The sequence below is a fragment of the Pempheris klunzingeri genome, chromosome 10, assembly GCF_042242105.1.
Source record: "Pempheris klunzingeri isolate RE-2024b chromosome 10, fPemKlu1.hap1, whole genome shotgun sequence".
NCBI classification, from domain to species: Eukaryota; Metazoa; Chordata; class Actinopteri; order Acropomatiformes; family Pempheridae; genus Pempheris; species Pempheris klunzingeri.
This window is the reverse complement of record NC_092021.1, coordinates 24,566,374-24,594,149: the sequence shown is the minus strand read 5'-3', so window position 1 is coordinate 24,594,149 and position 27,776 is coordinate 24,566,374. Positions and strand designations below refer to the sequence as shown.

The 27,776-nt window shown below is 43.6% G+C and overlaps 1 protein-coding gene across 1 annotated transcript; it reads right to left on the bottom strand.

Annotated features, from left to right (window-relative positions):
* Positions 1 to 16: 16 nt before the first annotated feature.
* cacnb4a (calcium channel, voltage-dependent, beta 4a subunit) lies at positions 17 to 27,776 on the bottom strand. Its single transcript, XM_070837619.1, has 14 exons — positions 27,714 to 27,776; positions 26,009 to 26,092; positions 8,359 to 8,478; positions 7,101 to 7,223; positions 5,848 to 5,975; positions 5,143 to 5,222; positions 5,000 to 5,019; positions 4,297 to 4,377; positions 2,329 to 2,387; positions 2,123 to 2,232; positions 1,835 to 1,986; positions 1,329 to 1,424; positions 1,003 to 1,179; positions 17 to 282 (listed from the first exon to the last, which is right to left on the bottom strand). The coding sequence occupies exons 1-14, from the start codon at positions 27,774 to 27,776 to the stop codon at positions 19 to 21; spliced, it is 1,557 nt and encodes a 518-aa protein (XP_070693720.1). The 3' UTR covers positions 17 to 18.

The window sequence follows — 27,776 nt, the reverse complement described above, 5'->3', positions numbered from 1 at the left end:
TTTCCAGCAGGCTGCAGCTCAAAGCCGGTGCCTGGAGTCCTGGCTGTAGCCTCCTGGGGATCCTCGGTTACGATGAGGCTTGTAAGAATCCTGGTACGGGTCCTGGTAGTCCTCCTCCACCAGAGGCGAGTGGTCCCGGCTGTGCTGTGAGCCGGAGGACAGGCGGTTGCGATTCTTGCGCGCCCGTTCGTTGTGGTAGTTCTCATCGGCAGGCATCAGGCTGCGGCGTTCAACCAGTGAATGGTCTGCTGTTGTGTGGTTGCTGTTGCGGTTTCTTTGGGCCTGTTTGAGAAAGAACATACTGACTCTGTATGGTGTTTTGCTTTGTTAAACATATTCTGTATACTGTAATTAACTCATGATTCATGATCAAGTTTGTAAAGGCTCAAGAATGAGATCTAATGTGTTATATCTAATGTAAACATCTGGCGATAAAAGTGTCATATTCAATGAAATATGATGTTCTAAAAGTCATAAAGTACTTTAGAAAGAACTTTGCCTATAATCGAAAATGGAAGCTTCAAATGAGGTTGTAAAATGTTGGTAGTTTCCTTAATGCTGTCAATGAGATCAAAGGTCATCAGCTGCTGCCAGCTACTATTCAGTCAGCTACAATGGATTCCAACGTCCAAAGAAACGTCATTATTTTAATCCACTTTAGTCCACTGCCAGCCCATATGCTCAGTATGTAAACCAAACATTCACAGCTCTGCCAATGCGTTCACAAACAGGCTACTTAGGTGGAGCTGCAGAGTCATGAGGAGAGCAGCAGCACGACACAGAAGCTTTATAATATTGTGAAATATTCTAATAAAACTTAAGGCGACAGACAGCATTTAGACGGGTGGCAGACATGTGGGTTATACTGTAGGAATTCATGTTTATATGGACATTTTGATGCATTTTTTTCTCAAACAACTAATAAGCACACTGATAAATGACCAAGGGAGCTTTGACAAGACAAGACAAGACAAGACAACTTTTTTTTTTATGGAAGTTTACCTGAATGGCAGCAGGATAAGGAGAGAGAGCGGTGGAGCCCAGATTGCGTCCCAGAAGGGGATTGAGTGGCGTGCTAAGTGAAGTGTGAGTTGCACGCCAGTATGCCTCCAGGTACTCTGCCAGGTGTTCACACGCGTCTTCCAGCTGGTTCTCGTCCAGAATGATATCAAACATCTCCTGAAGTGGGAAAGGACGAGAGAGGAACGTGTAGCTGCCGCTGCTGCTGTACATGGATTTCTTTTTTTTTTCATCTTTGGTGGCTGCAGAATAAAACCTAACTGAGTCGTTGATACATAGATTGAAAAGCGTGTTTGAAGGTTGCTCACCGAAGGACACTGGGACAGTTTTTCTGCTGCAACGAGCTGCACATTCAAGTGTTTGCTTTGAGATTTCCCTCTGGATTTGATCAGCCGTTGGAGAACCTGTGGGCACATTTACAGAAGAAAAACACTGGGGAATATCTCCAATTATGGTTAAACAGCAATTACAAAGGGCCGAGGTTTCCAAGTGTAACAGTCATGCCTTCTTCCTCAGACCTCTGCTCACTGCCTGGATGAGTTCTTCACTTTGAAATATAAATAGGAGGGAAATTAAACTAAACAAAGAGAATCTCAGACTGTTTCTAAGATTCGGTTTGACATATTGTCCTGCTTGTTACTGGCTGCCAAGTGTAGCTAGTTATTTCATATCACTTCTAAATAATGTTAATCCTCAAAGATACCAACTGCGGCCTGAAGACTTTATACGGTATCCTGCTGGGAGAGTGCAGCACATGTGAAAATAAACACAGCTTTATTGGATGGCTATCTGGTATCTAAGCCCTCTGTCTTACCTTAGGTGAGGACACTTTCACATGGACGATAATGGGTGCTAATGAGGTTTTGATGAGCTGTGCTGGGTGGTTAATGGTGTCTGCATCCAACACTACCAGCTGTAGAGACCTGGCCAGCTCAAAGATCCTTTCTATTTCACTCTGGACCTCCGCTACAAGGAGACAACAACATTTAGCTGAACAACTACGAAGAAATATGGATGTAAAAAAGGTAATTAGAGAACATTCACAGTCTCAACACCTGCAAGACATGCACATCATTGAGTGAAACAGTTCCTGTAGCTTTACCAAGGCTGGAGCGCGTGTTGGATCTCTCAATGATGGCCCTCTTACTGGGGTTGTTTAGTACTGACCTCTTGGCCAACGATATGTCAGCTGTTACCCTTGTGATGGATATCCTGAAAGAACACAGAGCAAAACATGTCATATAAGAGCAAACTGGCAGCATCCGGATTATGAAATGTAAGACTGACGGCGACGCTCTGGCTGCTCACCTCCCGTCAAACCTGTGCTTCAGGAAGTCAAACAGCGCCTTCTGCATCATGTCTGTCACCTTCATCGATGATCAGGGAGACGGCGGAGGACACATGATGAAAAGGGAAGAGGAAGAATATCAGGTAATCAGACAAAAAGACAGATTAGGCCGAGCAGAGAACATAGTGTCAGCAAACAACATCAGTATCACCACACATTTACTGAACATGCTTCAGAGCAACAACTAGTGGAACTGGAGTGTTATTACTTATTCTGATGCTCGTCCATTCAGGCTGCTGCTGAATTACACACCTGGCCGAGCGATTTGTCCACAACGTGCACAGTTTCTTTCCTAGTGGCTCTTCGCAGAACGAACATGGGCCACGTCAAATTAAGTGATTAAGAGCTACAATGAGAAGTGGCACTGCACAGGTGATCAACTGGGGAAATCACAAAGCCTCTAAAACAGCTTTTTCTGACGAGGCCTCGGATTGAAACAGTCATTCAAGACGACGCAGTTCTGTTGAGAAAGTCGTCCGTAAAGCCGGACAGTCATCCTATTAGTCTGAGGTGTTTGACTCCAGGCTACAAATACATAGATACACCAATCAAAGCAGGGGAAGCTTTGTGTTTTGGCCGTGGCAGCTGTCGCTCTGATTTGTTCAAATGAGCCTGACAGTGACAGAGGGCCGACAGGGGCTGCGTGTCCTCCGAGTTTAAGCAGCTGTCAGATGAAATGTGGCGCTATTAGCATGTGCAATGACTTTGTGGATCAAAGAGGATGGAATAGAAAGTTCTCAAGTATCAAATGTCGTACTTTTTTTTTACCTCCAGTGCATTTATCTGACAGCTGCACTTATTAGTTACTTAGAAGAGCAATATTTTACATACAAACATATTATCAGTTATACATCATGACCAAGAGTCATTCTGCTGCACAGAGGAACATTTTTCAGATGATACTTCTGTGCTCTCACTCGAGTACCATTTTGAATACACAGCTTTTACTTGTAATGAGGTCTTTGCGGTATTTCTACTTTTACTTAAGTAAAGGAAATTAATACTTCGGTTCCTCCCTTCACGCAAGCTCGACACTCTTATTAAACAGCCTGTAATGAATAAAAGTGACATCCTCAATCTGTGGCTCTGGCAGAGAGAATAGAACTGCCAACACAAAAAAATCTTATACTTCATCATTTGTAGGACTAAATTGCTCTCTGATATTGATTCCTCAGGAGGGATCATTAACCGGAAAAGGTGTCTGATCACTCGCTAAAATCTGTATTTCTAATGGGAAAATTAAATACCAGTTCAGTCATCGTCATCTCATTCCAAACCGTAGTGCGGTGCACATTATTCTGTGTTTCTAATTTAAAACCGTGCTCCACTTTTTCAGACTGATGCAGTTTACCCAGGATGTTGTTACCACGGCAACACCAGAATGGGAGGCGAAGGACTGTGATTCCATGACAACTGACTCCGGCTCCCACCTCCCACCTCCTCCCTTATTGTGTGCCCTGTGAGTCCAAATGGTAACTGATAATCAATGAGCAGTTTTAATGTTGTATCTCTGGTGGGGATTCGAACTTAAGAAGCCTCGGTGGAAATGCAAGAACCAGCGACGTGAGGCGTTAGTCAGCTTGGACCGTAATGGATGCCTTGTCGCTCTGAGAAAATGATGTCAGAGAAGCAACATGCTGCTTGTTTCACTTAAATCGGTGCTAAATTAAGCTCTTTCTTGCCACATGTGTTTAGATTTTAAAGAATATTTCGATATACTGTAATTACCGTCTTCTTTCAGGTCAACTGTGACTCATTTTAACTTGCCAACAATCTTTGAATGGAGATTTCACAACAGAAGTGTACTTACTGGCCTCACATGATAATGATATAAGGAGAAGTATGTGAGGATTAAGAGGGTTTAGCTGTGGCTGCGAGAAGGAGGCTGAGTCAGGATGCTTGAGGAGCAGAGTGGCAGTGCGTCCTACCTCGTAACCTTTCAGGGACGGCCCCACCAGGACAACCGGCCTCATGGAGGGCACCACGTCATACGGAGGGATGTGCTCAGCCTGGAGCGGAGGACACACACAGCTACAGTCAAGAAGAAGAGCTGCAGCAAAATGGATCACTCTAAATCTTCTATAAGTCTGTGTCTACAGAGATGTCCAGTAAAACTCCCATTCAATGTTCCTGATTTCTATACAAGCTGAGATTTACTATTGACAATAATAACACTGAAACAAATGTTACTATTTTAACAGTATTCTTTCATTCAAAGCTAATTGTGAACTAAAAACTGGCTTTCAAACCATGAAAATATCTATTCTAGCACATTCTGAGTGTTTTTCCAATAAGCAGTTTAATTCAGTGTGTTGTGAACTCAAAGCATAAAGGCCACAAGAATGATTTGTTAATTGAAGCCACAATCTGTGGTCTCAATGTTAAATGTTAACCTAGAACACTGTTATGGCTTCTGTCAATCAGCTCAGGTGGACTCACTATATATCAGATTTTTTCCGTAGAAATTAGAATGAGATTTATATATTGATTGTTCACCATTAACAATGTGAGTAGTTGTTTCACAAGATAAAGTTGTGGTCAGTTGTTTCTTTATTTTATTCTTAATACCTGTGCTTTGCATACTTTGTTTTAAGGGAGTAACTAAATGAATATGTAAATAGTCATGCTCACCACTTTCTGCTTCTGCTTTCCTGGAACAGAAAGGAAAGATCAGGTGATTAAGTGCACGCTGGACTGACATTATAAAGGCTCATAATATTACAGGTGACTAAAAATACTTTTTCTTATTCATCTTATGTATCTTTGGGACCAACCTGCAGAGTTCGGGTTTGGCTTGAACGTGCCCGACACCATTTCTCCCAGACTGGAGGAAGAATTCCCGCTGGACTTGCTGCTACAATGACAGCAGTGAACAGACAGAGAAAAGTGTTACTGCGAAAGCCAGCAAGACGGCATCGGTAAACCGTCGGTGGAAACAGGTGACCGCAGACCGTCCTAAGGCTACACGTCTAGCTGAAGAGAAAATCATGTTCAGCAGCGGAAAGTGAAAATCAGAATACATTCAGCGTGGATTAATCGAATGTGTCAACTAACTCGGCTTCATTGTGCTGCAACTAAACGCATATTTAATCTTAAAAATGTTTGTTTCACAGAGTAAAATAACTTAGGGCCACAATTTTATGTCTTTTCCTGTCATAACTGAGGAGCGATGGCGGCGCTGAACATCTCTAATCGCCCTGGTGGCTGAAACACTTCACCCCATCTGATGGAAAATTCTGTGGTGGCCGCGGTCCAGGCGCACCTCTGAGAGGTTGGACCACACAACACAGCTTGGCTTTCATCCACCTGACTTCCCGGCTCAAGTGCCAGGCTTTACTCATCCAATATTTTATCCCCTTTGATCCACATGCCCTCCCTTCTATCCCTGCTGCTGCTGCTGCTGCTGCTGATGATGATGATGATTCCTCCTCCTCCTCCTCCTCCTCCCAGCTCTCCCTCAGCTCTCCTCCTCCACTCACCCATGGAAGCGTCCCCTCTTCTGTTCCTGCTGGAGCCGGATGTTTTCCAGCTTCAGGGGGCTCGGGATGAAGCCGATGTCACAGCCTTCTTTCACCAGTCGGCCGATCCACCAGTCATTGTTGTACTTCTGTAGATTGAACAGATAACAAGCAGATAGAAAAGCTTACATGGACATTTGTGATTTTGATCCAGTAAACTAATTTTATCAACCAATACCTTCTTAAGACAGACTCAAAGAATAACTCCCCTTTCCAGCATATTGAGAAACTACATGAGGATCTAATGACAGTTTAAGAAAAATCCCAAACTGTCTTTTTAACAGTTGTGATTGCTAAATTTAAAAAAAAAAGCTCGGCTAACTAATGATCGGGAGCTGATAAAATCACTTTTACTGTTCCAGAAACAGTTCCAATTAGCGCTAACATATATTGTAGACACCACAAGAGACTTTGAGCAAAAAGGTTTCCTAATATATTATAAATAATGGATTAGGTGGAGGCCAAAAAAGCACCTGAGAGCAATTCAGAGCGACTCAAGAACAGCTACTAAACAGATAGATAGCAACTATCCTGACCACTAATTAGCCACTGAGCTGGGAGCGGGAGCAGAACGCATGCTTCAAGGAGAGGATGTCCAGGCTGCAGTCACTGTTGGGAGAGGTTCCTGTTTATTGGTGTGGCTACAAACATGCAAGCAGTAAAAACCGTGCAATGATTAGACGGCCTGCTGCACCTGTGCCTCATATAGCATCCTACCTGCCCCTCTAATCTACACTGCCACCCATGGTAAATAATCTGCACTGAAAATATAAACAGAACAAACAACCCGATGTGGACGATCATGTGCTGAGAGTGTTTCCTCAGCTGCTTTTTCCAAGGTCAAGAATGAACTCTGAACTTGAGGTTTTGGGTTAACATGGAAGAGAAGAGCTCAGAAATTATTATTAGAATTATAATTCTATTATAAAACTCAGAACAACTACTAAACAGACCTCGCTGGTGTGATTGCAGCCATATTCTCTCATTGTCATGTTTGCTATAATAAACAGTACACTGACTTAGAAGTAGCATATTCTAATTTAATATATAGAAAAGAGCATTTTTTCAGCCATAGAAGTTAAAGAGGAGGTTACTCTCATGTTGCAAAGTCTACTAGATACCCTGCAGTAGAATAGAAGGATATAGAACAATATACAGTACAAAAGAACAAGGGGTTTATCAACCAAATGGAGTGGATAGTGTCAGAATTATACCTCTTTGATGTGGAGGAAGTCCTTGGCGTCAAAGGAGACGGCAGTGCCGGCCACAGGAACATCCTCATCCAGAGCGCCGCAGTAGCTGACATTGGTCCTCACAGCAAATGCCACTGCTTTAGTCTGTGTGAGAAAGGAATCACAGCAATAAGGTGGCAACATGAATATGTAGCAGGGGTGGGCGATAAGAATCTGCAATCAAGAAACGTGCAAGAATCTATTTTTTGTGTAAATCCGTAATTGGGAAACAGTTTATAACATTAACAGAAGCAACAGTGACACAGGTGGAGAGTTTCCCCTCAGCAGGGAGAGTTATTACAGCACCAAAGTGCTCATCAAGCTCCAGCGTCACAGTGAGGGCCGAGCGCTGATGAAAAGACGCCATTTCAGACCTCCTGATGAAGGTGGCCGACATACAGCCACAGCGGTGATCACACCAGGCCCACAGCACACAGCAGGGGCAGCAGAAGATCTCACTCCACCGCCTAAAAGCCTTAATAATCTAGAAAGACGGCTCTTTTATCTCACATATTATCCTTCTCCTTTAACTTTCATCCTTTTCTGTGAACTACAGGACTATAATAGAACAAAGTGACTGATTAAGTTGATGATTTTTCTTTTGTCTCTTATTTTATTTAACCATTATTCATCATATAGGTGGATAGGTTTCTTTCCCTGGTGTTAAAAGCTCTATTTAACTGCATCACAGTAGCTGTTTGCTGATATTATGGCTACTTCTTCAGTACCTCTGCATACTACTGCTAATATTACTAATACGTGAACTTCATCAGGATAAATAATCAGGTGGGAATGTCTGTTTTTGTCTAATCTAGTGGTTAAAATCAAAGTATTTTGATGCAAAAATCCAGTTTTACTGCAATAAAACGGTCCAATAAATGTACAACAAATGTTTTTTTTTTTCACTTAAGCTATTCTGTCACAGTCGGGAAAAGCAAAGGTGTAAATGATAATATTTCTGAATTGTATCTGGCTGTTTCAGTTTCATAATCCTGACATTGTTTTCCTACCATGACAAGCCAAAATGTCTGCTCTGAAAAAGCCCTGTAGTCTAATTCAACCAGTGAATCTGCAGAAAAGTCTCTCCAGCTTTAAGGCAATTCAACAAACTAATTTGTGCCCACTCCTTATACCCAAAACTCATTTGGCAGCATTGCATCGTGGTGTGAGCTGTTCTGAGCTGAGACTGCATGTGTGTTCATATGATGCAGAGCACAGTACACAGTTCAGGGAAGCAGACCTTTGCCCTCTCGAGCTGAACGGTGGCCTGCTGCTCCCGCTCCTGCCGGCCGCCCTCCTTCTCCTCCTCCAGGGACACATCCGAGTCAGACGGTCGGCTTGTGTAGGAATCAGCTGAGCCCTGGAGGAGAACAACAGGACACAGAGGACGGAAACCGTATGTTAGCAGGAGAGGAGGGGATAAAATGCATCGGTGCTGGCGAAACAACCACAGGGTGACAACTTTCTTTATGTGATACAGATTAAATTTGACATCCGAGACGCGATAGAACAGTGTAATGTGTGAGCTGATATGTTCTATTCAAAACACATTTGAATGCAAAACAGATGCAGGACATAATAAGAGCAGGTTTCTTAAAGCTTCTGAAAGTGAGCAAATGAATAAGAGCGGGAGGTTACAGAAATCCAGGTGTGACTGTGTGTGTGTGTGTGTGTGTGTCACGTGACTGCTTGTATTCCTCTCCATACAGGATCAAAGGCTGACAGATTAAAGATGACAAACCGGCTGCCAGACTGCCTCATTTGTTTTGTAACCATGGTAATTTGAGTAAATATGAATTTGAATGGTGAATATTATTAAATAGCCAGATGAAGCTACAGCTCTTTAAATAATGTTTCCACCTGTGAAAAAGGGACCTTGGTTCATTACAGATATAGACGAGTCACAGGTTACAAGAAAAACATGAATGTACAGCATGTATGTGCCTATTCCTCTGGGAATAGTCCAAGACAGAGATATTCTCCTTCCTAAATCACCCACCCTCTCACCTCTTGTCCTTATTAGCTACAAGTCAGTGGCTGCAGGGTTAGAGGAGCAGTAAAAATGCCCACCCACTTGTTCAAGGCAGAGAGAGAGAGAGAGAGAGAGAGAGAGAGATCATGCCCGTAGCTGAGGAAAATGTGCACAAACACAAACAGAGGCAGCAGTGGATGCACAGAGACGGCCTGAGAGCGAGTTTCCCCTCAGCAGAGAGCGGTTTTCCAGTCTGCAGTGAGGGCTGGGTACATCAGCAGTGATGATCACACCACATCCACAGCACGCAGCAAGTCCACATCTCAGTCCACCAAGGCCACCATGCTTCAAAGATGTAAAGAAAAAGCATGGCTCCCTAGTATTGACCACTGTGCTGAATATATTCTGTGATATATCATGTTGGGTTGTAAAAAAACACAACTGTTTGCTGTGAAATGAGACTCAACACATCCTCCATCACAAAGTGAACACACATCTGATCAGACTAAAGTGTACTGGTAAACATCATCTGCCTGCACCAACAGTCAAATATTGTACCACAGATTTAGAAATTGGTCAAAAATATTGTAAAATCTGATTTTGCCAACATGGAGTTACCTGCTCCTGACTGTGAAATGAAGAGCACACACACTGTACACACCTGAGCAGAGCCCTGTGAGTGGACCCCTGGCTAATGGACCGCTACTGGAAATCCATCTATCACCAAAGATGGCCGGAGCCATAGTGCGTACTCTAACGCCACCATTCTTAAACAGTGTTGTTTGCTCACGCTGTCCACACACAGCGATGATGCATGTGTAACTAGGACATCTTGGCTCTGAGGACGTCACCTTTGGCTGACCGGTGCTGTGGCTGTTTGTGTTCCCATGTGGGAGATCTGGCTTCACTCCCAATTTGTTACAACTGCGGCGTGTAGTATAACGGCTCTGTGCGTTATATTGGTGCAGCACTGTTCCCTCCTGAGCCAGGAGTCACCAGTGATCCCTGTAACTTTTGTGAGCCTGAGCCTGTAGCTTGAGTTTAATGCTTAAGTGCTGCTATTAAAGATGGTGGACGAGTTATAAGTGTGTGTTCCTGAACGCATTCATGCAAAAACACAGCAGCAGCATCACGTTTAGACGAGAAAATTAAACAAAACGCCAAGTTTATTCAAATCTGAGTCTCCGTGGTGATCAAACTAAGGTGAACCTTACCTCTAGCCTGCCTCTAGGTCTGTGTAAACATATAGTCAGTAGGACAATACTACGCTGCTGCTATAATTGCTCTTATAACAATAAATGAGCTTCCACAGACTCCCCCACTCCCTCCAATAAGCCTGCACAGAACAAAGTGGCATGCACAGGGCACAATTTTATAGTTATAGTGTGTCTGGCACTTGTATTAAGCACAACATCACTCACTCATTTGTCTAAAGCTAAATCAACCTGCTGGTAAAGCTTTTCTCCTTTTATTCCTTTCAGGTGAATTAAGAGGCCTTCTTTGCTTAGTTTTAGAGTTTAAACAAGGAGTAAAAGTGTACGTCATTATGTTATTACATCATTTATAGGCTGTTGTTCTCCTCCTCCCTGTCTCCGTGATGGAGTGAGACTTCATAACACAAGATCTGCACTTCACGCTACACTACAGCTGAGTAATCATCACATTAGCATAAACGCTGGACGCCTGCCCCATAGACGAGGGACACCTAGCTCAGTGCACAGCCTCTCTGGGGTCCATGCGCTAATTACCGCTCATGATTGCTTTGTAGTGCAGGTAGAGAAGGGAGAGCTCTGTGTACAGTCACCTGCCTCTCCAGGGTCAGGAGCCACTTACTCCCCTTGTCACCAGCAATTAAATGACAGCGAGGACTGAAGGATGAGAGTGAGCACGGCCGCTTCGGCTACCTCTGCTGACAATATCCTCTATGATTCATTGGCCTCACAGTGTCTGTCACCCTCCTGTCTGCAGTCATTTGTAACCCTCTTTACTTGCCAGCGCGTCTGTCTTCATCTGTCATTAAGGCCAATCGTGCCTCTGAGTGTCACGTTCTACTTATAGAGACACAGAAGCATTGTAAAAGAAATGTTGTTCCAGTCCCCACTCAGTCCACATCAAACCTACATTTACTGGCTTGAACAGGCGACCACTGCATGCAACAATCAGCGCTATCAGTATTACGTAACACGTGAAAGGCAATTACAATATGGAACCATGTTGCATGATGTAATGCTGTACACGGTGTAATGCAATGGCCATGACATGTGCCGTGACATAATACATGAAGGAGTTCATGAATTTTAATGACTTCTGTTTTCTCTTTTTATGTCATACAAACCAGAGCGGTGGCAGCACCTTCAAAACACTGAAGACTAATGAACAAATAAATCAGCGAATAGCAGAAGAAATGAACTGAAATACGCTGCTGATGCATCTATCTTCTTTTTATGCTGGTGTTTATTTTCTATTCACTCAGTTTGTGTTGAACTTGCACCTCACAGACCTCCAAAGCAAAGGTGGAAGTGTTCACTGTGTGACGTGAAATCTGTCCTTTACTCAAACAAAATTATTCAAAACAAAATAATAGTGAAATATAAATAATATACATTTTCTCTTTCTGTATTTACTCCATACAGCCTGTCTGTGTATTAAATACTGCATATGCATGTAATGCAGTTTTAAACACACTGATGAAGATGTGACTGGGATCAAAATAAACACGTGTGTGGCAGGTAAGTCCAGGTGCTGAGGTTTCTCAATCAAGTCATCAATGTTGCTTTCAACATCTAACAACAAAATCTCACACCCAAGTTTGGCTTTTCCTGCATTTTATGTCATTTTGCCCTTATTATTAATCACACTATACGTCCTTTCTCAATAATATCGTCCTGTTCTTTCATGATATACTTTCCCCAACGCAAACTCCCCGTGCTAATCTATCCTACGGTCTCCTAACACAAAGCAGCACTGTATAATAACGCCATGATGACAGTGGCGCAGGTGAAGCAGCGTTTTCTCTGTGTCGTACCCTCTGAACAGTGCGGTGCCCTGGATATCAAGTTACTGCGCGTTCCAGAAATACATTCCCGTGTAAACACCGCTCTCACACAGCAGTGTAATATTTCAACTCTTTTCTGTCAGCCTGTATTTCCACAGAGGCTCCGTTTCACGCCGTGACATGAGGTCAGCGGGGAACATAACAGCTGACAACTCAAACGACAGCTTCAGTGCATTGTGACAAAACCACCAAAAGCATATTGGATTAAGTAGCAAGAGATGCTGCAGCAAAATCCTTATTGATATTTCCAGGGCTGAGCTGTGCACCACTTCCAACCCTCTAAACGAGCGTGTGTCTCCCCTGGTGCAAACAATGACCAACTACGTTTGACATAACTTCTGCTTCATTGATAAAAAACAAAAGGTTACAAGACAGGGGAGGGATAAAATATGAGTCCCAGAGAAAAAAAAACCATAAGCTCTGCCTATTTTTTTCACTACAGCGAGCTACAGAGCTGAAATCTTAGCTGACGAGGGCAGATTTCATCTCTCTGTGTCCAAGTGGCCGCTGTGGATGCAGCATGTCAGCACACGGCTGTCGAGGCGTGAAGATCATGGAGGCGTTCCATCTCTGACTACTCTTGAATCAAGCCACATTTGTGAAGCCCGTCGCTATCAGACAGCAGTAAGCGTGGAGCTGATTGCTGCTTCCCAGTTGTTAATCTTCTCTATTTTCATATTTCAGCTTTTTTCAGTCAGACCGGTCAGGTGGAGAACGTGTATTTCTGAAATGTCACCTCTTCAGAAGCGAAGAAACACAGCCGTATCTTTTTGTATTTGTTGTTTAAAAAAAACACCAGTCAGTCAAACAGTCGAAGAAATGTCTCAATACATTCAGCACCCGATGACTCTAAGCTAAAGCTCTTTAATTGATAAGTTGTTTTTAGTGATTATCTTCTAAAAATGGCAGCCTTCTATATAAATCATTTAGGTAAAGTTCTAGTGCAACTGAGAGGCTAACAAATAGCCTTGTGTGAGATGACAGTCATCTTTAAAATTCATTTAAAAAGCCCAAATAAATCATCTGTGTGGGCCCAGTCAGACGTGGAGGTGCTTTGTGCTGCCACACCAGTGCTCCTCCTCGTCGGCTCGGCGGATCTGTTCCATTTTGCTGGACAGCCGGCTGGTGGACGTTTGGAGACCTGCAGACTCAGCCAAATGGGGTGAAAAACTGGGCCCCAGCACAAATGTTTACCTAACAGATGACGGCACAGTCTGTTGCCCCCATGGATGCTGCCACGTAATCTGTTCAACACAACCCATTGACAGCATCCATCCAAAGAGGACGGAGGAGGAGGAGGAGGAGGAGGAGGAGTACAGACAGAGATGTTAGAAACTGAGAGTCTGTTTCACATCATCTAAACACTTCATAAGAGATTTTACAAGCACACGAGTGGGTCTTTAACTAGCCGACAGAGTCTTTGTGAGGAGATCTCTCTGCAAGAGAGCGACGATGAAGATGATGGTGACAGGAGCGTTTGATTAAAAGATTATAGCCAATAACAATTTTCACATTTATCAAGCGAAAATGTAGCTTCTTCCAGGTTGCTGATTTTGTTGGTTTTATTTAAATCATTTATTTATTGTGAGTTATCTTGAGTTATGGACTGTTGGTCGGACAAAACAAGACATGTAAAGGCTTTTTCACTGTTTATCTGACGATTAACTGATGATTTCAAATACAATGTTTGATCAATAATGACATCAATCAACTCTAGATTACAGAAATACATTTGGAAATAAACTGGAGGTGTATTTTCCTACTTGTCTTATGAATGAGATTGATCTTTACAGATTATTAACTTACATGAACAATATATATATATACACACCATCTAGCCTTTGCAGAGAAGAGTAAAGTAAGAAAAAAGTAAAAATGAGTATAATTTCAAAATATGTGAAAGCAGCACACACACACACACACACACACACACACACACACACAATGGAGCAGAGCTCATGGGAGCAGGAAACATGCTTACAAAGGGTTGCTTGACATCAGGACTAAGGAATGATGTATTGCTTTAAAATCTGCTCTCTTCATCATTTTCTTCTCCCGCAGTAGCGCGCCTTCCTTTTCCACAACCATCTCATCCAATTACCGTCCTCGGCCACTTTGGCTGCAGAACAGATGTTTTGCCGGATTGCATTCTCCGTGGCGATCAGCTGTACACATGCCACACAATGGAAGAGGCGGTTTGTATTATGATTGTGACGTGGTGAATCGTAGTCTCCCACAGGCCTGCCAGTGCTGAGTGAATTACATTGCTTGACCTATGCAGTGACGTACGGTCGCTTTATTAATGTGGAGTTATCCTTTCAACCTTTTCCACCAAAAGCAGAGGGGGGAAAAAAAAGTGTACAAACAGATTATACACTTTTTTGAGAGCATTCAATGTAACATAAGACTTTTTCTATTACACGGCTTCAGAGAAAAAAATACTACAACTGCATATCAATAATTTAATGAAAATAAATGGCCAAATGTGCAACAGAGGATTTGTACTGCAGTAAGTCTTTGAAATCAACCTGCCGGGCCGGATGGAAAGGATTAATGCCTTTTTCCAGGGCTTCCAGGCGCCTCTGCTAATGATCCATTCAGAGCCATGGGAGTCTTTTCTTGATACAAATAACTGTTATTTACTGCCTCGAATGAAATCCATACCTGGAGGACGAGAGAGGAAGGAAAATAAACCCCCACACCAGCAGCTACTATAGACACGCAGCTGCTTTATGTTTCACTATTCAACATAATGAATTAATCTCTGGGAACAGAAGATCCATTTTTACCTTCGACGGGGGGGGGGTTAGGACTTCCATCCTGCACTTTGGCTTGTTTGTTAGTTACACTGCTAATGACTGGTTAATTGATTTGTTTTTAAAATGTGAAAACCCAAAGATATTCAATTTATATAAAAGAAAAAAACAGCTCACATTTGAGGAGCTGGAAGCAGGAAGTGTTTCACCAATGATTTTAATCAACCAACTTATTTGACATCTGAAAACCCCCGAACAGAAAGTTAAGACATTGGGGCCAAGAAAGAGCTCACTAGTTTGCGGTGCCGTTAGCGCCACCATGTGGCACAATCCTGCTTTTGCTTGGCTCAGTTACGGTTTTACCAATCTGCTCCTATATACGTAGATTGTCTGCCAGTTAAAGCTTTTTCAAAAGCACATTTCAACACAGTTCTGTGCATTTTAATCCAAATGTACCAAATGTGCCACATATCTAACCATCTGTCTCTAACATCTAAATGTATTGTAGTTTTCTTGCGCTGATTTCTTAACTTTGATTCAACTGATTTCTTTAAAACCATGAAAGCGACTATGGAGATTTGCCACTTGACATTCCTACAACTGCTGACGACGCCTGAATGACGAAGATGATGTCACTCAGCTCATTTTTCTGGGAAGGACAGACGGTATTCAGAGCACAAGGCACTCTGAAGCATTCCCAAAATTACTATCATGGGCACAAGCAAGCGCTCTGCCAATCAACCTCTTCCCTTCATCTCTTTCTGTCCACCCCCCTCCACCCCTACACACACACACACTGACAATGAGTTGTTTGTGAGGTTTTTATCTGCGAGTGTCAAGTGGCCAGTCTCGGGTCCATCGTGCCACACTCAAGCCTTATCTGTTCAGACGCCAAAGCTGGGTCTGTTCTCCCATCTCCATCCTTCCTGCTCCCCTGACCTCCGCGCCTGTCACACCCAGGCTAGAAGGCTAAAAGCATTCCCTCCTCATTATATCCACCGCCAACATATTTAGACAAGAGGAAACATACCTCTGGTCTCCTGTGGGGGAACAGAGCCCAAGTAAAGGGCTCAAAGCCACTTGCGTTACTTCATTCATAAAGTTTAAAGGGCTTTAGTTTAGTTTAGTACTCAGCAGTGCAGTTCCTGATCAGCCACTGCAGCAGGTTTACTTGTCTTTGTATCTTACATAACAGGTTTTCTAAAGGTGAGTCATACGTTCAACAGCATTGTACGTGTACAATGTAAGTGGGTAACATCGCTCCTGTAAGCTAGGGGAGGGGACGCTGCTCTGCAAAGCAATTATCAAAATAGAAATAACATATGAGCTGTACTGCTAAACAACTCTCCTGAATGGCTTGCAACATATTAGATAGAAAATCAAGGTGAAATGAGTCACAGGAGAAAGCCTGCAGGTCACGGCGGGTCAGGGACGTAACAAATGCCTGGACAAAGTCTCACTTCCGAATAATCCAGTCACCCACAAGCTAATGACAAGTGCTGATAGCAAACCTGAAGCACAGTAAGAGCCTCAAAGATGGCTTCTGTAGTGCTGCCAATGCCGCCCTAAACATGGTGCAGCGTGGGACACGGCAGCACTGATTGCGTAGGTTTTGTACGTTTGATACAGAGGAAGTCGTGGCAGTGGACCAAAGAGGAGCCGCACGCATGCTTCACGGACAGAAACACGACTGGAGTCACCGTGTGAGTGAAACTGGACGAAGTCAAGTCAAAGAAAACATCACATGGAGCCTAGTAGTGAGGAATGAATCCACTGGATGAGACTTTACAGAGAAACAGATGTTCTCCAGCCTCATCAGTTCTTCTAACCGATAATATTAAGACAATATCACACAATAACAGGCCAGACAACAGGAAACAGATGGTCCTATCAGACGTCCAGTTCATTCTGTGAAGAGATGGATACCTGAGATAGAGCTGCTGTCAGAGAAAGGGAACATCTTTTAGCAGCCAAGGGGAAAGATATTTCCCTCAGGAGTTGGTAGAGACCAAACTCAGAGCTAAAACAGTGAATGTTGGACTTCCATTTGCCTGGTGATCAGAGACTCCAAATGATTCCAAATGAAGGATAATGACAAACAAAATCTATTATGGCAGAGTTTGCTTTCAGATTCTGGATCAAATTTGGATTAATTCAAACGTTATGCTATAAAACAAAGTTTTGTAATGACTTGGCATCTTCGCAGCGGTGGCTTAACTTGATGCCTTAAATATAAAGTTGAAACAGCTGGCCGTGACATGAATCACTGCTGAATTATCCGGGAGAGTCCTCCGTGTCTGTGGGAAATATTGAGGATATCAATGGAAAATTCAAATGGGAATTTGGAAGGGTCAAAACAAATCAGCAAGCAAAACAGAGAAGATCTATCCAGCCAATATTTACAAGTCAACTTGGGCTGTTTTTCATGGTTTTGGACTTATCTAGTCTAGTGTGGGAGAGCTTCAACAGGCCTGCACACCTCCAGCACCTCCAGACCATATCACCCAACATCAGTGGCTAATCACTGATGCTCTTGTGGCTGAATGGGAGCAAATCCCTGCAGTCACCAGAAGAATGTGCTCCGTTAAAGCAGCACCACGCTGAATAGGTGCAATGTGCGTCTGTCCACATACTTCTGGCCATGTAGCACTTATTTTAGTTCCTTAGATAAGATAAAGTGCTCTATAAAAATACACACCATGACAGGACTCGAGATGAAAATGAGCTAATTCTTCAACACATAACAGAACCTGGGGCACTGAGCGAGCACCTATCCTTTTCCCTCCACCTTTAATCATGAAGAAGGCGGCCAGGATGTCAGGTGGAGTTACAAAAAGGTCTTGACAGATTCAGGCTCAGTGGGATTCCCTCCTCCCCTCCACCCAGCAGCGGCAGCTCATACATTTATTGCCTTTGTAAGCATTTTTCCGCAACTCCGCCACATTTTTACGTCAATAATAACGCTGGCCTCTCTGCAACAAAGGGTCTGTCTGTGTGTGCCATCACCTGTGCGTGGGGAGGATGACAAGGGAATGTGACGTTTGTCTGCCGTGCATGCATTCATGTCTTCTGCAAAAGGCGTCACAGTTGGATGCAACAGCAGGATATCAGTGTGATACAGATGGTCACAGTGTGCGCTCATTATGACCGGAGCTGCTGGTCTTCTCAGAAAACCCTCATGGTGTACAGTGGGATGTGATGAAGAGAGAGACAGACAGAATGAGGGAGGAAAATACAAATGAAGCCACAAGGGAAGACGAGATGTTGCTCGTACAAATACCCACAGTGCTCATGAATAGAGATTTACAGCATGCATAGTGGCCAAGCATCCATACGGAGAGATGGTAAAGACAGACTGCTCAGATCTGCAGACGCTCTGCAGGAGGAGAGCCATCATCTGGCTGGGGGTATCAGTGAGGAAACTGTACAGTTGGTTGATTGAGGAGCCCAAAGACACACACACACACACACACTCTCTCTCTCTCTCTCTCACACACACACATCGACGAACACACTCGTGCACACCCTTCCCCCAGCCTCTTCCAACTCCCCCGAGAAGAGTGCACGCTCAGCCCATTCGAGTCTCAACGCGTTCCGTGGGCGTTTATGAAGGGATCGACCAGCCACGACACAACAGAAAGAGCATGGTTTACAAGTGCCAGGCACCCCCCCCCCCACACCCTCCTTCCACTCACCGCCTCCGAGTCTTCAAATCCATGTAGGTACAAGTTATCGTACATGGAGGAGTGAGATTCCAAAAAGCAGCTCTTCGGCGCAAAATAGACAGAGAGAGAGTGAGTGATCAACCTGTTCCACAGAGGATGGATGGAGAGGACAGGGGAGTGACAGAGCCAACCAGCAGCCTCTTCCTCCACATGAAGGTTCACCACGGAGCGACCAGATCACACCAGAGCAGTAGATAGAAAAAAAAAAAAAGGTGGAGCCCTGTGTTTTCCTGATGCTGAATTGGATATTATTTCCCTCGAGTTGAGCAAGTGCTGGCTCCCATTATAAGGCAGCCTGGTTGTCCCCAGAGGCAGAGCAGACCTGGCATTTCATCTGCCTTCCAAGCTCAGATCACACGAGCCAATCCCTTCCTTCAGCACTGGCTGATGACAGAGGTGGGATGCAGCCTGCTGATTGGCCGATGGAGGCTCCAGTCAATAATGCTCGATAAGGAAGAGGTAGAAAGGGAGGTCTGCAGCCTGAGATCAGGGCTAACCAGCACCCTGTGTGTCTCCTGTGCATGGATGTGTGTGTGTGTGTGTGTCTGAGGTAATCTCTCTCAGCCTAAACACCAATTAGCAAAGACTGACATGTAATTCACACACGCAGCATCGCAGCAGCGGCGAACAGCTGAGTGATGCTTCTTAAAAGAGATCTGGTGCTACAAGTACAACAAGTGTTCGTGTCTTCACAGCTTGGTCAACGCACCGCGGCCGTAAAATCAACCTGGGAAGGGAAACTGATCGTATAGGAAATAAATCTAAATAAAATAAAGCATCTAGAGAGAGTTTCAGTCTGATGTCTTTTTTAGTGTCTTGCTGCAAAATATCTGCTCATTTTTTTTCATTTTATGAATCCTGATCAAGGCTCTTGGTGATTTGTTCCTTAGATATTTAGTTAAATTATTATGAGGATGTAAATAGTACGGTTTTTATTATTAAAAAGATAGAAAAATGTATCTCTAATAAACTACAGTTTTGTTTCTTCTTCAGCAGAAGAGGACAAAGCTTTGGAAATCAAATCAAATCAAAGTCATATTTGGTTTTGACTTTTTAATCGTTCAGACATGAAAAGAAGCTCACTGAGATGTGGAGCAAAACTAAATGAAAAGACTTCATCAAAAGTAAAATGTTTTGCTTCTGTAAAGGTAATATTAGTGTTAAACTATATTATATTTATTATTTATTATTTCATATCCTAGTTCTGCCGATAAATGTATGCAGCTCCTGTGCAGGGGACACGTGTTTAAAAAGGTACTAATGTTACATGAACTGCACATCTATGTTGTTTTTATTATCTAATCCTGGTTAAACTGCAAGAGAAAAGTCTTTGTTGGAGTCGCAGCTGCTTCTGTGAGCAAATAGAGCAACAGCGCCCCCCCCTGACCAGCCGTGTCACAGCAGAAGCACCTGCTGCTCTCACACGATGCATCTTCATCAAAAACACCATCGATCAAACTTCTCCCAACACATGACCACTTCATAATCATCTATCAGATATTCCTCAAAGCACTGGCTGTTACTTTCCCATCAGGCATCTGATGCTGACCTGAGTGCAGAGACCTCAGCGGCTCTCTGCCCCCTCTGGACTATTACAGTAAACCACAGTAGATCAAGGAGAAGCCTTAAGGAATAACATTCGGTTTCATGTCCCACTTGACACAAGAGCCGAGGCTGCAGGAGCATCGAGCAACACATCGGGGCTCTTTTGATCAGATCAATAAAGAAGGATGAAGAAATAAAGAGATCTCGGAGGAGGAAGGATTCTGCAGACAGCTCGGTGGGATCCTTCCTTTCAATTTAAATTCAATTCAAGTGACTTTAATCACCACGTAGCTGCAACACCAGGCCAAAATGGCCATTAATGTCACTTAAAAACACACGAAACACCCTGTGAGACTTTCAGTTTGGAAGTCAGAGGACCAGAACACTAAATTCTCATGGAGATGTGACGTGAAAAGTGTGTTTCTGTTTCTGTTTCTGTGTGTGATTCAACATTCAGCGTCCACAACTTTAAACATGGATTTTAGGATCAAGACTTGTTTTTAGGATTATGATTATAGAAATAAAAGTTTTATTGTGAAGGATCAGGGTTAGTGTGAGGCACGCAGTAAAGTTAGGGCAACCTACAGTTTTGATTATCAAGTCATTGCTCAGGTGTTATTTTGTTTGTTTGTTTGTTGCTTTTATGCGTTTCTGTCAAACTAAATTGAAAATCTTTGGGTTTTGGACAAAACGAGCACTGTGACTGTGACTTTTTTGATAATCCACTAATAAAAAACAAAATCTATTATCATTTTATTCTTATTTATTCGCTTGCTGTTGAACCCCAGTCTTAAGGCACAGTGATTCATTCAGCACACACAGGTGAGCTAAGAACTGGGAAGCAGCGACGGCCAAAACCGCTGAGCTGGAAACCAAAAAGTCAGATTTGTTATTTTCACCTGAAGTACACGAGTCCTGTTTAATCTTGTTAGGGGGTCTTCGGGGTTACAGATTTACTCAGGAGGGAGTGGCTGCGTGGGGCCAGTGTGAGGTATGAGAGCAGCGGTCAGGCCCCATCAAGTAATTCACCAACTAAAGGCTGCTGAGTTGAGCCATGTGACCTACATAAGAGGGATTAGCAGTGCAAAGAAGCCCCTTCCTTATCACTTCGCAGGCTGCCAGCTGAAAAATTGGGTTAAAGGGATATCTCTGTTTAATGTATTGTGATTCAGACATGAAATTAAATTTCCTGGAGAAAGCGGCGGCTTCGTAAGCTTCGCCGCCCCGAAATGAGACTAAAACCTACAGGTTTTACATTCATACTCTGTATTTCAGACAGAAGGGAACTAAACTTGGTGAACAAGTGCTTCAGAATTCACTTTTTCACAGAATTCACACTCAGTCTGCAATTTGCATTACAAACATTGATGGTTTCTCACAAGAACAAGTGTGTGTACAGCGTTTTATAGGTCTAACAAAAGTATTCTTATCTCTAAAAACTGCAGTCTTTTTATATATTACTTCAAACTCAATCACTGAACCTTACTGGAGAAACAAAGAGCCTCATTGTGTCTGAAAATAACATCAGCAACATCAAAAAGACGACCTGATGTCCACGGATGTTAACAGCTCCCCCAGTTTACATGTCTGTAGGTGTAGGTGAAGTTATTCTTTAGCTAAATCAATATTTTGGCACATCAGAGTTCACTTCACATCAGATTTGGTCCAACAACACAGAAAAGATCATGTTTTCTTTACCTGTGAAAGGGTAAGAGCTGTTTTAATGGATTATGTATGATAACAAAGACAAACATAACAAGTTTCTGTGATGTGTTTAATGACGGTTTGCTAAATACAGCTATAAAACCGTCCAGTGAGCTCCTCCAGAGCTAAAGTAGGGACAGACGATCAATTTATCACCAGTGAAAGTCACATCACATAGTCAGTAAACTAGGATGACCTCCTGCTGTTAGCTGTTTCAGTGCCGGGGATCAGCTCCCCACATACAAATGTTTCACAGAGACAAGTTTACTACCCTGCAAGGGCACCACTGCTGCATTCTGGGACTGAGATTGGTTTGACCTCTAAAGCTCCACCTGTCGGCAGGTGTCCTGGGCCAGGGTTAAGGGTTAAGGGTTGGCTTAGGGGTTAGGGTTAAGGGTTCAAGGGTTTAAGGTTAGGGTTAAGGGTTAGGGGTTAAGGTTAAGGGTTAAGGGTTAAGGATTAAGGGTTAAAGGTTAGGGTTAAGGGTTAAGGGTTAAGGGCTAAGGGTTAAGGGTTAAGGGTTAAAGGTTAAAGGTTAGGGTTAAAGGTTAGGACTAAGGGTTAAAGGTTAGGGTTAAGGGCTAAGGGTTAAGGGTTAAGGGCTAAGGGTTAAAGGTTAGGGGTAAGGGTTAAAGGTTAGGGTTAGGGTTAAGGGTTAAGGGTTAAAGGTTAGGGTTAAGGGTTAAAGGTTAAAGGTTAAAGGTTAAGGGTTAGGGTTAAAGGTTAAGGGTTAGGTTTAAGCGTTGGCTTACATTTGAGCCTTCAGCTCTTCTGTTATAAAGGTCAGGGTTAGAAAACAGCCTGACCCTCACAGGAATGCAGGTAAGTGGAGTTTAAGAGGTTTAACATATAGAAACAATCCAGAGTGTTTCTCCACCGAACAGGTTCAACCAAACCTGAACCACAGCCTGAAGATCTGGTCTGGCGATATGGAGGCTACTTCCTGCCACATGACTCTTAGTGGCCCATTACCTCGACCAGCTACCGCTTCAGGCTCAGCACGTGGACACATTACTGCCTGTTAATGCACCAGGATGATTAAAAGGTAGAAGCAGTGGAAGATGAGAGCCTGAGCATCATTAGAACATCTACCATGAAAAACCCTCCACCATTGTTGCTTTTTTTAGTCTGCCGCTGACCTTATTTCACATCCTGCCTCCCAATGCTGGTGGGATTACTGTATCTCATAGCCACGCAGAGTCACACAGCCTGTGACGCAGGATCTGAAAGCTACGTACACGTATATTAAGAGCAGGTGCTGTATATCATCTCTCTAGGTCAGACACACGACTATCGATAATATTAATAAGAACGAGGGAGCAGAGCAGAGCGGAGGTCCGCTGTGCCGCTTCAGTGCTGCCGCTCTGGATTATTCCTGAGAGCAAAACATCTGCCGAGCTTTGGCATCCTCTTATCGTGGGGTTCAGAGGTTGGCCCGGCATCGGCTCGTCCACCACGCAGAGACACATCTGTCCGTGCGAGCAGTGCGTGTGGATGTTTGGCCGCACCATCTGGGAGAGTTAGCTGTCACCAGGTGACTCATACTGATCGGTCACTTCTTCTCACATACATCCTGTCCTTTTTCCTGCCAGATCATCTGAACACTTCTTTTTCTTTTTCACTCCGTCACCTGATGGTGTGCTGCCTCGGTCTGGGTGCTCCTCCCTCCCGCTTCTTGGTTGGTGTTTCTGATTTGGAGCAGCATCCACTTCTGAGCCCGATCAGGATGAAATAATCTGGACACTGTCCTTATTCTGGAGGATGACAGTCCTTGATGCTGAAACTTTAAATGAGTCACTTCGCTGGGACAGGGACAGAGACACACACCAGCAGGAGAGCTTTTCTAGGATTTAGACAGACTTCTTTCAGTTCACAGCTCCTCTTTTGGTTTTATGTATTTGAACATTGTGGTTTTACTGCTGAAATTAAACCATCCAATTTCCTTGTTAATAAAAAAAACGTTAGCTGAATAACTAGGATGAAGGCGTACTGAATCTTTTAAAGATCCATCTCAGTGGCTTCTCTGTTAGGACTGGTTTGTATATCATGAACACAAAAAGGTTTTTCCACACCAGCCTGTGTAGATTAAAGGTTGGTTGGAGTGGGGCAACTTTATTTTACCTATTAACCTGGTTTTACAAATGGACTGACGTGACCGAGTTCAGCACGCAGACTCCGACCCTGCCGGTCCGCCTTTAGCCCTCAGACTCGGAGTCGGTCTGTGGTGAACTGATCCACTCGCAGCCCCAGAAAACGGGCTCCTCCAGAGACGTGTCTGTGTTCATGTTTTGGTCTGTGTTCTTCTCACCGATCTGAAGTGGGTGAGATTAGTAATGTTTGAATCACAGCGTGACGACAGCTGTGGGGTTGTTTGCTTATGTTGGCAGCACAGTCAATCAAATCTGATCAAACCACGGCCACACAGTCCTGAAGAAGCACATCACGACTCCGGATGGATGCTGTTTCTTTACCCCCCCCCCCCAAACTGTAACTCTGATTCTGGTTTATTCAGTCATGTTATAGAGAGACACGTCGATTCCCCCATTCAGGAGGTGAATAACCTTTCCAAAGCACAGAACTGGGATATGGATGAAGAACTGAGATGGAGAATAAGTAAGAGTGGCCTCCAAGTGTTCTGGAGAAGACGAAGAGGTGAATAAGTCTGATATATGGCTGTAAAAGGCTGCATTCCTCTCAGCCGTCTCCTCTTTGGTTCCAGCATTTTGTCAGTGAGAAACATACTTTCTGCTGAAAAGGAGGAGGAGGTTCAGTTTCCCGCTAATCAGCCCTCTGGGCTTGACCCCCGTCGTCGGAGGGCGGCCGTTACTATGGATACACGAGGGACTCAAACAGAGCCCACCGCTCCTCTTCACACCTGATGACGATCACACCGCCGATGACACGAATCACAGCAGGGGTGTTGAAATCTAAAGGAGCGAGCAAGAGATCTGTCGTCCTTCATTCTTCTTGCTGCTTTTCTTTTTGATTCGCTCTTTTTATTTTTAAATACTTCTTTATTTCAATTCTCTCTACATATTCTAGTGTGTGTGTGTTTTTTTTCCCTCCTACCTGTGAGCCACTTAATCACCTTCATGCAGTGAGCATTCAATAATTAATGGGATGTCAACAGGTTGGACATACGCTGGTGTGTTTGCAAGCAAAGTACAAAACAATAAAGAACTCTAAAGGGTTGAATGATTCATGAGGAGCCATCACCGTCTGCTGTTATGATCTGCTGTTACCTCGGCTGTGCTGAGCAGGTTTAGTTGAAATGGTCTTAAATGGAAAACAAAACAAAATGTGACGCCTCTGGTGACCTTCATGTGCTGCATACATCGTGCTGAGCACTATCGTAAATCACATCTGGTCATTAGATCTGACAAGTTGTCGTGTTTTTCTTTTTGTTAGCGTGTCCACGTGAAAAAGCCTCGAACGTCCTCAGAGAGACGAGTTGCGTCCGCGCAGGCCAGCACGTGACGGAGAGAAAATGAAAAGAGGCGTTGAAAAAGAAAGAAAGAGGGACAAAAGGTAGCCAATTACAAACTCTCCTGGTGTCGCTGCATGGCCTCAGTTCCCTTGGTAACTTGTTAGCGGGATGTCAACATCCAGGGTAACTACCATCTGTGTTATGAATTACAGAAGGGACTTAAAACAGGAAACCAATTTGAATTTGTTTTACAGTGGCACATGTGAAGGAGGCCGCTCCGACCACCTCCTATCCCCGTCCTTATGAATTATACATGGCTGCTAGACGCCTCAGCAGCAGCTGAGCAGGCTGAATTCCCAGGCTGATACAAATCAAGGTCATCAATTCCCTAAACTATTAGAAAACGCTCGTCTGATCTCCACAGTCTGTTTGCTCACTTTTCACACGACAAGACATTCAAACATTAATGAGTGACACTAAAAGGATTTGGGGGCTGTTGGCAGCTTGATGATGTTATAGTGTCTCAGAAACATGTCCAACAGATAAATTCAACAGAGTTCCCCGTCAGCGCTGGTATTCACATCACACAGACTTTCACAGCAAATCAGTCAGAGTTCTTAAAAAGTCACTTCACCCACATGAAGCACACCGACTCGTCAAGAACTACCAGCACCACCAACACACATGAAACCCCTCGGTGTCCCACCTGTCTGAGGATGAAGCTGGTGGAGGTGGTGCTGCCGTCGGACCTCTTCAGCCGGCTGCGTCTAGAGTAGGTCCCTCTGTTAGCCTGGGGAGGACACAACACACACACACACACGTCAAATTCCCTTCTTTCATGTTCCTGTACTCGTGACTCTTCCCCCATTAACACCAGCTTTCTGTCCAGCTGCCTCTTGTCCTCTCTGATCTGATCATCTCACTGCTGCCTTGCCAAACTCCACGATGCTTTCCTTCTAGCATGAGCACAGGCTGCACAGAGGCACTTTGTGTGGCCTATTTTCTTCTATGTGGCCAATTTGTTTTAGTGCTTGAGGAGCCACTGAGGCAACACTTCACCTGAGACACACCTCTCTACCGCTGTGTGTGCGGCTCGCTGTCCTCCTGTGACTTTGGCCACAATCTGGGGTAAAGAGGATGTTTCCTACCTCCTACTGCTGCATATGTTTATTTATTTATTACATTCATCCACTGAGCGATCGTCGGTTACCCTGCTGATTATTCTTTTACACGGTTATACGGTACGATCGACACCCCAAAACTCCAAATATTCACCTGACAAAACAGGTATCACACCAAAGTTCCACATACTCGCTTTTTCTGGAGCTCTTCAGCAGACTGAATGTGAATCAGCTGCCATGACGATAATTTTGGCATCACATTAGAAAACAGAGAGCAGTAAATACGGACATTGAGATTTAAAAATGACTTTTATTTGATTATTAGTGATCTTTTTCTCAGCTACAGTCATGATTTATCTCATATCAGTCAGTCAATTGATTAGTTTTACATTAAATACTAGTTCCAGCTTCACAAATATGAAGATTTGCAGCAAACTACTTTTGGTTTTAGACTTTTAAACGAACTAAAATAAGATTTGAAGATGTGATGTTGGAGTTCTGTCATAATTTGTCATTAATGTCTTTGACATGTCAGAAACTAAACGGTTACAGTTAACCAAGATAATAATTGTCAGATTAAAAAGAAAACGATCATTAGTACGTGAAAATAATGAATAGACCATCATGATCAACCATCCCTTTAATATTTATTGTTATATTGGACCATTACAGCATTAGAGCAGCAGGTCAGGTGTTCGTCTACAGTGACTTTTATTAGGATGTGATGATATAATATAAGATGTCCACCTTCAACTTTCAGGGAGAGTGATTATATTGGTGAAAACTACCAATATCATGATCTATCTATCTGTCTGTCTGTCTGTCTGTATTAAAGGACCCTGGCAGTGGTTATAACCCTCTGGTGCAGCCCAGGTAGAGGCTTCAGCTCTGCTCTGCTCCATCTGTGTGTCGCACATTTCTTCTGTGGTAAAAGTGACTTGGAGCCGTTTCATTCATCAGGAGAGCAGCTCCGTCAGAAAACGCTTAATAATTAAGAAGCCAATTTCATGTCTCGTTGAATAAATCAAATCCTCGGCGTGCTGCAGGAGCCGAGCCTCCTGCCTGATTAATGGCACCTCAGAGGCTCATTAGGAAACATGGAAAATGTCTGTGGGGGTCAGGACTCACTTTTTAGAAATCATTTTCAGTGTGGCTGTTATACGAGGAGCTCTCCTATAACATTAATACTATTATTAATATGAATATGGGATGTTTGTGTCCATGCTTAGAGTTTATTCTAGTAATCATAATAGAAGAGAGTGATTCCACCTGGTTGTTCTCTGTTCCTACCTGAAACGCAGGCTTCTGCAGCCCCTCTCCTATCCCGTGTCGGGTGTAGATGTGCCGGGACAT

Excerpts from the sequence above, each read along its gene's own strand:
- cacnb4a (XM_070837619.1), bottom strand. The coding sequence starts at position 27,776 with ATGTCCCGGCACATCTACACCCGACACGGGATAGGAGAGGGGCTGCAG. Across the intron at positions 5,976-7,100 it reads ACTTCCTCCACATCAAAGAG|AAGTACAACAATGACTGGTG; the intron begins GTATAATTCTGA and ends TTCAATCTACAG. Across the intron at positions 4,378-4,999 it reads GAAAGCAGAAGCAGAAAGTG|GCTGAGCACATCCCTCCGTA; the intron begins GTGAGCATGACT and ends CCTCCGCTCCAG.